Source organism: Portunus trituberculatus, chromosome 8 (assembly GCF_017591435.1).
Source record: "Portunus trituberculatus isolate SZX2019 chromosome 8, ASM1759143v1, whole genome shotgun sequence".
Classification (NCBI taxonomy): Eukaryota; Metazoa; Arthropoda; class Malacostraca; order Decapoda; family Portunidae; genus Portunus; species Portunus trituberculatus.
This window is the reverse complement of record NC_059262.1, coordinates 4,605,438-4,617,500: the sequence shown is the minus strand read 5'-3', so window position 1 is coordinate 4,617,500 and position 12,063 is coordinate 4,605,438. Positions and strand designations below refer to the sequence as shown.

Here is a 12,063-nt window from a genome sequence, read left to right as displayed (position 1 = left end):
TATTTCACTATTACAAGAACCATCACCTTATCTTCATCCCATCAACTCCCATCCCTCAGATTTGGCTTATAATTTGTTACTTTTACAGAAATACTCTCACTGCTCCTATATATTCAGTCTGGTTTATTCCTAACACCTGTCCTTTGTGGTGGCTTTGCAGGGTCTTCGCGCGCGTGTGGTGGAGACAGTGGTGGTGTTGGTGTTGCTGGTGGTGCTGGTGCTGGGCGTGGCTGTCATCATCTCCCTCCTGCTGGGGTACTACCAAGAGGAGGGGCTCACACAGATGATTGGTGAGTATGCTGGCCTCACCTCGTATTGTCACTTGTTCTTCTCTAGGGTAAATGTGAAAACTTTCCTTGCTTCTGTGTTTCCTTCTTTCTGTGGCTTCCTGTGGCCAAAACTCTCTCTGCTTTTGTGTTTCCTCCTTCCTGTGACTTTCTGTGGCCTGAAACTTTCCCTGCTTCTGTGTTTTCTCCTTCCTGTGACTTTCTGTGGCCTGAAACTTTCCCTGCTTCTGTGTTTTCTTCCTTCCTGTGACTTCCTGTGGCCAAATCTCTGCCTGTTTCTGTGTTTCCTTCTTCCTGTGGGTTTCTGTGGCCTGAAACTTGCTTCTGTGTATCCTGCTTCCTGTGGCTTCCTGTGGCCAAAGCTTCCTGTGGTGTTTCCTGTGGCCTGAAACTTTTCCTGCTTCTGTGTTTTCTTTCTTCCTGTGACTTCCTGTGGCCAAAATTCTGCCTGTTTCTGTGTTTCCTCCTTCCTGTGACTTCTGTGGTCTAAAACTTTTCCTGGTTCTGTGTTTTCTCCTTTCTGTGGCTTTCTGTGGCCAAAATGTTCCTTGCTTCTTTGTTTCCTTCATCCTGTGTCCAAAACTCTCTCTCTGCTTGTATATTTCCTCCTTTCTGTGGCCAAAACTCTTCTCACTCACTCTTTTCTCTGGTAAACTCTTAAATTCTCTTCCTGCTTCTGTGTGTCCTATTTTCTGTGAATGTCTGTGGCCAAAACACTTATTCCCACTTGTCTTTCTAATAAACTCCGGAATTCCTTGTCTGCTCTCTCTCTCTCTCTCTCTCTCTCTCTCTCTCTGGTAAACTCTGGAACTCTCTGCCCGCTTCTGTATTTCCTTCCTGTGACCAAAATTCTCTCTCTCTCTCTCTCTCTCTCTCTCTCTCTCTCTCTCTCTCTCTCTCTCTCTCTCTCTCTCTCTCTCTCAACATTTCAGGAGCATTTCTTGACATTTATCCTGCAATTTTGTATCCTTTGTTTTAGGAAGGAGGAGGAGGAGGAGGAGGAGGAAGAGGAAGAGGAGGGAGAGAGAGAGAGAGAGATGTGTGTGTGTGTGTGTGTGTGTGTGATGGATGTGAAAGGGGATGATGAAGGAGAGAACAAGGAAACCAAGGAAATGATAAAGAAAGATAAGATAAGGAGTGGAGATGGGAAAGGAAGGGAAGGAAGGAGTAGAGAAGGGAAGAGAAAGAAGAAAAGAAGGAAGGAAGGAAGGAAGGAAGAAGAGAGGGATGTGTGAAAATGATCTTATCTTTTTGTTTATTTCCATTTTTCCTCCTCCTCCTCCTCCTCCTCGTTGTTGTTGTTGTTCTTGTTGTTCTTGTTCTTCTTCTTCTTCTTCTTCTTCTTGTTCTTCTTCTTCTTGTTCTTCTTCTTCTTGTTCTTCTTCTTGTTCTTCTTCTTCTTCTTCTTCTTCTTCTTCTTCTTCTTCTTCTTCTTCTTCTTCTTCTTCTTCTTCTTCTTCTTCTTCTTCTTCTTCTTCTTCTTCTTCTTCTTCTTCTTCTTCTTCTTCTTCTTCTTCTTCTTCTTCTTCTTCTTCTTCTTCTTCTTCTTCTTCTTCTTCTCCTCCTCCTCCTCCTCCTCCTCCTCCTCCTCCTCACAGTAACAGTAAGGAGACATCCAGTGTGTGTGTGTGTGTGTACGTGCGTGTGCGTGTGCGTGCGTGCGTACAAGGAAAATACAAGACCAAATTATTTTTATGAACTTTTTTTTATTAAGATTCGAAACATTTCAATAAATAACGTTTGTGTTGTAACCTTCTTTCTGTCTGTCTGTCTGTCTGTCTGTCTATCTATCTATCTATGTCTGTCTCTGTCTCCGTCACCGCCTTCGTCAACAGTACTCCCAGTTCTTATGCTGTGGGGGTCTGCAGGGGGCGGGGCAGGGCGTGGACAGGGCATCTAGGGCGTGGGCGGGGCGGAAAGAGCGCATCCCCACGAAGTCACGCCCTTTCCTCCTGGTGGGGAAGGCGCGGGTGGCGGTGAAGGAGGCGCAGTGGTAGGAGTCATGAGCTGTGAGGTTCCTTCGTATTAGCGGCCATAGGAGCATCTATAGGAGGAGGAGGAGGGGGGGGATGAGTGACTGGAGGAGGAGGAGGAAGAGGAGGGGTGAGTGAGTGAGAGGAAGAGGAGGAGGAGGAGGAGAAGGGAGGTATGGTGAAGGAAAGAAGGCTGAGTGTGGGATAGAGAAGAGGAGGAGGAAGGTTGATTGATTGAGAGAGAGAGAGAGAGAGAGAGAGAGAGAGAGAGAGAGAGAGAGAGAGAGAGAGAGAGAGAGAGAGAGAGAATTTATCGAACGTCCAATGTCATCCACACTGTATCGCGTCTTGTGTGTGTGTGTGTGTGTGTGTTCGCGTGCGTATCTGCTTATCTATACACATGCGTAGAAAAGCGAGTACATTGACCCTTCACACACACACACACACACACACACACACACACACACACACACATACATTGATATAGAGCTGATCCACGGAGGGCGGTGCACGTTTGGGAGACCATTTAAACAGCTGGTCTCTCAGTCTGGGCAGTGCTGAGGCTTGCCAGTCACCACAGCCGCCCCACAGCCCCGCCATCACTGCTTGGTCGTGGTGGGGGCTGTCTCGCATCACATGGAAGCACTGCAAGGGGTCGGGAGGGGGTCAGAAGTGGCAGGGTGTGGTGGAGGGGGGGCAGAAGGACAGGAAGTGGACAGGGGGAGAGGTTATTTAAGTGGAGGGGAAGGAGAGAAGGAAGAGTGTGGATGTTTAGTGGATGAGAAAGATAGAAAAAGAATTAGTTTGGTTGTTATTTTTCATGTTTTGTTATTGTTTCACGTTCTTGAGTCACTCTGCCTCTTGTTACCCAGTGCCAGTGTGAATGGTAACTTGTGATATAGCTTGTGGAGTCTAAAATATCATGTTGAAATAGTGAGGATTACTGGCTTAAGGTGTGCATCCCTCTCTCTTCCTTCATCCCCCTCCTTCCTCATTCCTTATTCCTTCTCTCTCCACGTCTTCTTCCTCTCCTTCCTTTCCTTCATTCCTCACTCTTCCTCCTTTATCTCCTCTCTTACCCCTCCTTCATCTCTCCTTCACTCTTCCCTCTTCCTCTTTCCTCCCTCACTCTTTCTCCTCTTCTCCCTCACTCCTCTCCTTCCTCATTCTTCCTCCATCGTCTTTCCTCCCTCATCCTTCCTCCATCCTCTTCCTTCTCTCTCCTGCTTCATCCCCTCCCCTTCTTCTCACTCTTTCTCCATCTCTCCTTCCTCACCCCTCCCGTCCTTCACCCCTCCTCCCTCACCCACCTTGCCAGACGAGAGCCATTCCCTCACGGCGTGCACTTCCCTAGCGAGGATTGGCGCGTCTGCATCACGTATCATGTAGCGTGTCACCAGGGCGTCACCAAGCACTGCCGCCCGCCACACTGACCCCACTGTGTCCCTGATGTCACCCACGCCTGTCACATTAGAGGTCAGGTCAAGTTAGGTTAGACTAGGCTTGGTTAGGTTAGGTGAAGTTAGAGTAGGTTAGGTTAGTTTCAGTTAGGTTAAGGACATGAAGGAGGGAGTGAGGGGAGGTACTGGAAGGAAAGAGTGAGGGAGTGAGGGCAGGAAACATGAGGGAGGAGGAAGGAGAGTGAGTAAAGACTGGAAGAAGAGGTGAAGGAGGAGTGAGGGCAGGAAATTTGAGGGAAGAGGAAGAGAGCGTGAGAGAAAGGAGGAAGGAGAAAGTGAGGGAGTGAGAGGAAAGACTGGAAGAGAAGAGGGAGGAGGTGAGGCCAGAGAGAGAGAGAGAGAGAGAGAGAGAGAGAGAGAGAGAGTAAACAAAAAAAAAAAAACTTACCACCTGACAGATTAGCAACGTGACAAAAATCGAGGTGTGGGTGTTGACAAGCCAAGACACACAGCCACGCCCTCTCCGCCTCTCTGGACAGATTAAGAGCGTGGTACACCCTCATTGTCCACCCAGGGTACGCTTTGTGGACCTCCCCTGCGAGTTCCTCTATGCCCCGATGGTAGGCACTGGGGAAGGCTCCGAATAGGCTGTAGCTAATCACCTGAGGGAAAAAAAAAAATAGGTTTGTGTAGGTTTAAATTGGGTTAGGTTGGGTTGGGTTGGGTTGGAGAGTAATGTGTGGAAATGTATCTTATTAAATCCCTCCTCCTCCTCCTCCTCCTCCTCCTCCTCCTCCTCCCTTCCGGTGCATGTGATGATGAGGCAGTGTGGCGTGGCGTCTTAGTTTGCTGATCATTAGGATGGGGGGGGGTGGAAAGGAAGAGACAGGGGGGGGTATAACTGTCTCCACTCTCAATACTACCGTGGAAATATTGACGATGGTAATAATGTCACCAAGAGAGAGAGAGAGAGAGAGAGAGAGAGAGAAACAGCATGGAAAACAAGAACAGAAGGCAAAACAGAAAACAGGAAAACATAACAGAGAAGGGAAAAAAAGCGAACGAACTGAAGAGAATTGAGAACAGGGAACAGTGTGAAGGAAAAATGAACAAAGAGAGAGAGAGAAAGAGAAAAAGCGATAAACAGTGAAAAGAAAAGAACATTAGAAGAGATAACATAAAGGAGAATGGAAAAAAAAGATGAAATTGAAGATAATTGAGAACAGGGAACAGTGAAGGAGAAGAGAGAGAGAGAAAGAGAGAACAATACGAGAAAAAGCATGTAAGGAAAAGAAAAAGAACAGATAAAGAAAAGAAGAACAAGGGAATAACAAAATAAGGCAGAAATGAGAACAGAGCAGCTAAACTTAGAAAATGAAAAACTAAACAAGAGAAAAATAAAAACATGATAAAGATGAAGAGCGCAGAGAGACGCGTGAAAAAAAAAAAAAGCAGAAATCAGCTTGCATCAACAGCAGTAGTGGCAGCAGGTGGCAAAGAGGCATGAAGGCAGCAGCAGGTGGTAGAGACGGCAGTGGCGGCGGCAGTGTTAGCCCTTTAAAGACCAGACAGAGAGGGGCAGGGAAACAGACAGACATACACGTGGCGGGGAAAGACGGACAGGAGGCGATAAAGAAGGACGATAAACAGACAGACAGACACACAGGCAGGCAGAGGCGGCGCCAGTGTTAGCCCTTTAAAGACCAGAGAAGCGCAGGGAAAGACAGACATACACGTGGCGGGGAAAGACGGACAGGAAGCGATAAGAAGCAACAGGACAGACAGACAGACAGACACACACACTCAAACGTGACACAGATGCGTAAGTAAACAGACAGACGGACAGATAGACGCAAGCAAGGAAGTGCGCGTTTAGGGTACAAACATCAGAAACGCGCTCCTCTCTCGCTAATAAAGGTGATAATTCAAATTCTTAAGGGTATTTCTGAAGGTAGTGATATTGAAATCTTGTTAATCTGCCAATAGAACCGTAGACACCCTTAAAACCCGTGACAGTCATACAGCCTTCTAAAACCTGCTAATAATACAGAAATCTTGTTAATCTTTCAATAGAACTGTAAAAACACCCTTGAAAACCCGTGACAGTTCGACTAGATCCTTTTAAAAGCCTCCTAATGATGCAAACATCTTATTAATCTGCCAATGGAACCTTAAAAACTCCCTTGAAAACCCGTGACATTCATACAACATTTTCAAAACCTGCTAATGATATAGAAATCTTACTAATCTGTCAATAGAACCGTGAAAACACCCTTGTAAACCCGTGACTGTCCAACTAGAACACTTTGAAAGCCTCCTAATAGTATAGAAATCTTGTTAATCTGCCAGTAGAACCGTAGAAACTCCCTTTGCAAATCCGTGACAGTTGAACTAAAGCCGAAAAGTAGTCAGGATGTGCCTTGGGAGTTACCGGGAGTCACGCAAGCCGCCACTCACCCGCTGGTTGCCGCCCCTCGCTGTGGCCCAGTCGCTGCACGTGGACTCCCCCAAAGCGTCCTTGACACTAGCCACCCCTGCCACCCCTGCACTAGGACAGCTGGGCAGGGTGGCTGTCACATTACGCTGACAGGGACAAGGGGACAGATTCACTCTCATTTGACACTCTTGTTGCTTCACGCTGGACGAGAAAGCAGTTTTTTGATGCACCCCGCTATTACTCTGTCTTCCTCCTCCTCCTCCTCCTCCTCCTCCTCCTCCTCCTCCTCCTCCTCCTTTTCCTCCTCCATCGCTCCCGTCACCGACATCGCCAGTCTCATAAAAATTCCGAGTTTCCTTTCCTCCTGAGGGTGTTTTTCCTTGGTTGCCATTGTTCCTGTTGTTCCTGCTGTTGTTGTTGTTTGTGGTAACGGTGGTGCTTATACTGTTGCTGGTGGTGGTGGTGGTGGTGCTATTGTTTAAGTTGAGAGAAGTAGTAGTAGTGGTGGTGGTGGTTCTCTTGTTGTTGTTGTTGTTGTCCGGCTGGTATTTGGGGCAATGGGCGCGGCGTGGGAGTGAGTGGAGTTGTGGTGAGCATAAGATGAACCATTAGAGTCACCATGCCCAAACAGAAACACACAGTGGGTAAACGAGGCACTGAGGCCATGGTGTGTGTGTGTGTGTGTGTGTGTGTGTGTGTGTGTGTGTGTGTGTGTGTGTGTGTGTGTTTTTAGAGTGCACACATGAGGGTTTTGAGTGCGTTTCCGTGTGTGTGTTATGGTTGACACCTGGAGAAAGACTGAGGCCATGGTGTGTGTGTGTGTGTGTGTGTGTGAGAATGGAGAAAGGTGTGACGCGTGATGCAAGGGGGAGGGGGAGGTAACGGGAGGTGCTACATATGTGGGGGCTGACTACAGGAAGGGAAGGGAAGGTGTGGTGCTCTTGGTCTGAAGGAGGAACGGCGAGAGGTTGTATTTAGAGTGACGAAGGAAATAGGGTGAGAGAAATATAGGAGAGGGGTGCATTGGGGGGACAGAAGGAAAGGGGTGACATTTGAGTGTGTTAGTGTAGGGGTGAATTGGGGTGACGAAGAGAAAGGGGTGACATAAGGGTGAACGAAAGATAGAGGGATGAATTAGGATGACAAGAGTGAAGGAGGATGGGGTGATAGTACAGTTTTGGGGTGTATTAGGGGTGACTATTGGGGGGTGGGGGTGGAGGTGGAAAGAGGTGGGGGGGAGAATGACTTGTTTCTACATGGTTGTAAATTGTCATGACTCGTGAAAATTGAGAGAGGGAGGAAGATGATAGGTGATTCTCTCTCTCTCTCTCTCTCTCTCTCTCTCTCTCTCTCTCTCTCTCTCTCTCTCTCTCTCTCTCTCTCTCTCTCTCTCTCTCTCATTATATAAAAGGAAAAATATCAGAGAGAGAGAGAGAGAGAGAGAGAGAGAGAGAGAGAGAGCTGGCTTTTTTTATAGGTCTATGTCACATACCGTTAACTTAATCCCCTCCCTTCCCTCCCTTTCCCTCTCTTCTCTCCCCTCCTTTCCTTTCCTCCTCTTCTTCTTCTTCTTCTTCTTCTTCTTCTTCTTCTTCTTCTTCTTCTTCTTCTTCTTCTTCTTCTTCTTCTTCTTCTTCTTCTTCTTCTTCTTCTTCTTCTTCTTCTTCTTCTTCTTCTTCTTCTTCTTCTTCTTCTTCTTCTTCTTCTTCTTCTTCTTCTTCTTCTTCTTCTTCTTCTTCTTCTTCTTCTTCTTCTCTCTCTCTCTCTCTCTCCCTCTTCCTCTTCCTCTTCCTTTTCTCTTTCTCTCTTCTTTCTATTCTTCTTCCTCTCCCTCTCCCTCTTTCTCTTCCTCTTCTTCCTTTTTCCTCTCCCTCTCGTTCACCCTCACCCTCTCCCTCTTCCTCTTCCTCTCCCTCTTCCTTTCCCCTACATAAGAACACTGTATACGGGTAAGATGTGTGTTTTACTTTCACCGCGACAATTATTCAAGTCCCCAAAACGACGAGCAGAGTTGTCAAGACCGTTTTCCTTGGTGATGAACTAGAAATCTTGCCAAATTCATCACCAGAACTCGTGTGTGTGTTTGGAATTCATTATAGACTATTTAATACTTTCATATGACATTGTTTCTTTTCTTATTTTAGTGATGTGCTGCCTTTTAGTGGTCATTGAAATATCTGTATCTAGGTTTGTTTATCTATTGAGTGGCGTAGTGTGAGTTACATTTTTCTGGGCGTTCCTTTGTTGTTCCGGGACGCGGGGCGGTGAATGGTGATAGGAGGCGTGAGGTTTACCGCTCAGGCAGTTTCAGAAAGAGTGATGAGAGATACAACAGATAAATAAATAGATAGATAAGTAAATAAAATGTCCAAGGGTTGTTTGTTGTTTGGCGATGCACGGGACAGACTCTCTTAAGCTTCTAGGGAACTGGCAATCAAGTGGGCCGTTTTTTTTTTTCCCTTAGCCAGCTTCCCCTACTTCATAAGGGAGGGAGAAAGAGAGAGAGAGAGAGAGGAAATAATAAGTTGAAGATAACAATAGTAAAGCTTGTATTCTCAAACATTTCGCTTCAGCTCCACTATTTCAAGAGGGTTCATTTAAATTTACACGAGGTTTTTTTTTTTAGTATTTTTACGGTTCTAGAGGCAGAGTGACAAAATCTCTACATTATTAACTGGAGAAACACACTTGAAAATCCTGCCATTCATCTCTGTGGCCTTGGAAAATAGTCGTGGTGAGCAAAGCGTTTCTGAATACGTGCCACAGAGCGAAAGAGATAGTAATAGTAATGATGGTAATAATAGTAGTAATAGGGATGATGGTAATAATGGTGATAGTAATAATGATAGTAGAAATAGTAATAATGTTTTTTTCAACAGATGTATGGTGGTGATAGTAATAATGATGGTAGTAATAGTAATGATGGTAATAATGATAATAATGATAGTAGTAATAGTAATGATGGTAATAATGGTGATGGTAGTAATAGTAATAATCCTTTTCTTCAACAGATGTGTGGGGCAGTTTCTACCTTCCGTTCCTGTACTCACTCATATCATGCCTGGGTGTACTGCTGCTGCTGTGTGAGTAGAGAGAGAAAGAGAGAGAGAGAGAGAGAGAGAGAGAGAGAGAGATCTGATATAAAGTTGCACATGTTTGAGTGCACCTCTGATTACTTACTAAGATGGGTACACACTTGTCTTCCAGTTTGTGCACTTTTACCTTTTTTGGGGACACTAGCATCTCACTGGGCATATTTTAACACACACACACACACACACACACACCAGTACAGTAATGACACGCCTCTTTCTATGGGTCAGTGTGCACGCCGGTGGGACTGGCACACCTGTTCACCGCGATGGGTAGACTGGTGGTGAAGCCTGGGTTCCTGCGTGACCTGGCAGAGGAGCACCAGGCAGCAGTGTTAATAGAGGACTCCCTGGCCCGTCGCCTGGTCCGCCCCTCCATGCCCCACGCCCAGCCCCTCACCCGTTCCCTGGCCGCTGAGCCCTCCCACCAGGAACTCCTGCAGCAGTACCGCGACGCACGCACCAGACGCATCAGACTGGGTGGGTGGCAGCTGGCTATTATTAAGTAAAGATCACAGTTTGTCCATCTTTCTCCCTATCATCCACCTCCTCATACTCACCTTCCCCTTCTCCCTTTCCTTCTCTTCTTGCAGGTCCTCACTAATTTCCCTTCAAGTATACTGTTAACTCCTTCAGTACCATGACGCATTTCCATATTCATTCTGCTTACTATTTGGTGATTTTATACAGCATGAAACTTGTGTGGGGGATTAAACAGTGAAGGCTCTAGCTGTTAATCTTCTGAACTCCATAGACTCTTCCTAATGTCAATAAAATGGTCTTATCGTACACAGATCTCAAAGTAAAAATGTGTCCCCGTATTGAAGGGGTTAAGGAAGAGTTTAGAGGCATTACACAGGGTGGGTAGCTGGCTGGGATCATAAAGTCAGTTCATCCTCTTCATCCACCTCCTCTTCCTCCTCACCATCCCTCACTTTCTTCCCAAAGGTTCTCAATATGCTGTTTGATTTAATTTCACTGTTAAGGAAGAGATTAGGTGTTGTGTAGGTGGCTAGTGGTTCCATCAAGCATTACATCTCCCATCCCTTCCCCTTGCCCTCCCTCACCCTTACTGTTGCTGTAGCATCAGGAAAACAGCAGTGGGTGAGGTATTCCAGTGCACCTTGTTTGAGATAACTGACCTTTGGAGTATAAGGAGAATAGGAGAGATTCAGCTGAGAGAAAGAAAATACTGTGTCCTTCCCTCACACTCACTCACAATTCATTCTACAGAGAAGCGGCGTCGCGTGGGAGTGTTCCAGCGCACCCTGGCGTACCCGCTGGCCCTGCTGGTGCTGCTGGCGCTGACGGGCACGGCAGTGTTCATTGTGGTACTCAACACTCTGCAGCTGCTGGTGGGCATCAAGGCTCTGCCCCTCGCCTCAACCCCGGCCATCCTGGGGGAGGCACAGCAGGGAAAGGTGTGTGTGTGTGTGTGTCTGTGTCTGTGTTCTTGACAACCTACACTTTTTCTATTTTTAAAGATTATGCTTGTAATGTCCCATATTTATAATATTTCAGTACCACGACACATTTCCATATTCATTCTGGTTACTATTTGGTGATTTTATACAGCTTCAGAAACTTATTGGGGGATTAAAATAGTGAAGACTGAGGCCATTAATTTTCTGACCTCCATAGACCCTTCCTAATGTCAATAAAATGGTCTAATCGTACTCAAATCTCAAGGTTAAAATGTGTCCCAGTATTGAAAGGGTTAAGGTTAATTTGACATGTGTGTGTGTGAGATCCTAAGCCTCTGCCATGGTGTGGACAGAGGATGGTGCTGCTGTCAGTGCTGGGGCCAGGCGGTGCAGTGCTGGAGGTGGTGCTCATCCTGTACCTCATCGCCGCCTCACTGCTGGGTTGCTACTCCCTGCCGGGGGTGTCACGCATCCGCCCTCGCCGCGGTGACACTCCAATGGTGCATGTCATCGCCAACTGTGCCATTGTGCTCATCCTCTCCAGTGCCCTTCCCCTGCTGGCCCGGACCCTGGGTGAGTCTTCAGGAGGAGGAGGAGGAGGAGAAGGAGGAGATGGTGGTGGTGGTGGTGAAGGGGAAGACAGAGAGATGGAGGAATAGAATTATAGAAGGGAGGAGTCTTGGAGGAAGATTTAAGGGACAGAAACAAGTGGAGGAGTCTCAAAGGAAATGACAAAAGGAGAAGAGGAGGAGGAGGAGGAGAGAAGCAGTAATGTAGTGGAGTAATAGCATGAGGATTGGAGGTAATGGGTGTTGCAGGTGAGAAGAGTGGTGTGTGCCTGTTTTGTTACGGTGCTGTGGTGAAGGAAGGCTTGAGAAAGTGTGTTTTGTGGGAAAGATTAAGTTCCTTCAAGATCTGTGGATGTTTCTTGTGTATTAGGTTGAAAGAGAAAGCAATGCCATGTATGTATTGGAGAGTAGAGATGGAGGATGTTGTATGGTGTGTGTGTGTGTATCTCTGAAACTCATACTTCAAACTTACATCAGACTATATCGAACTTATAAACTAACACCAAACCATTTACTGAGCTTGACTTTAGGTAGAGTCAAGAAGTAGCGTTACATTCAATCTTCCCCTACAGGCATCACTAACTTTGATCTGCTGGGGGACTTTGGGAAGATCAGTTGGCTGGGCAGCTTCTGGATCGTGCTGGGCTACAATGCTCTCTTTGCCTCCGCTGCTGCCTGGTGCCTTGTCAAGAAGTTCACCGCCACCATCAGACATGAGATATACATGAGGTGGGTGCTTGATACATTGATACCTCTATTAGCTGTACTGTTAAGATGAAGGACCTCTGTCAGCTGTATTGTAAAGATGAAGGGAGTGTTGGTTCTGTTGTCACCATTGCCAAACTATCATCATTGGTTTGGGTTGACGTTACAGGCAGTGA

The 12,063-nt window shown here is 46.6% G+C and overlaps 2 protein-coding genes across 2 annotated transcripts in view; one reads left to right on the top strand and one right to left on the bottom strand.

Moving 5' to 3' along the window:
* LOC123499599 (protein LMBR1L-like) overlaps positions 1 to 12,063 on the top strand; it is a 37,297-nt gene that overhangs the window by 19,976 nt on the left and 5,258 nt on the right. The window contains exons 5-10 of the mRNA XM_045247867.1: positions 161 to 290; positions 9,109 to 9,180; positions 9,421 to 9,669; positions 10,423 to 10,610; positions 10,967 to 11,186; positions 11,755 to 11,911. Coding sequence (XP_045103802.1) covers positions 161 to 290; positions 9,109 to 9,180; positions 9,421 to 9,669; positions 10,423 to 10,610; positions 10,967 to 11,186; positions 11,755 to 11,911 — 1,016 coding nt within the window. The remainder of the gene's footprint in view (positions 1 to 160; positions 291 to 9,108; positions 9,181 to 9,420; positions 9,670 to 10,422; positions 10,611 to 10,966; positions 11,187 to 11,754; positions 11,912 to 12,063) is intronic.
* On the bottom strand, positions 1,991 to 6,894 carry LOC123499613. Its single transcript, XM_045247902.1, has 5 exons — positions 6,118 to 6,894; positions 4,109 to 4,322; positions 3,571 to 3,722; positions 2,738 to 2,905; positions 1,991 to 2,331 (listed from the first exon to the last, which is right to left on the bottom strand). The coding sequence occupies exons 1-5, from the start codon at positions 6,274 to 6,276 to the stop codon at positions 2,116 to 2,118; spliced, it is 909 nt and encodes a 302-aa protein (XP_045103837.1). The 5' UTR covers positions 6,277 to 6,894; the 3' UTR covers positions 1,991 to 2,115.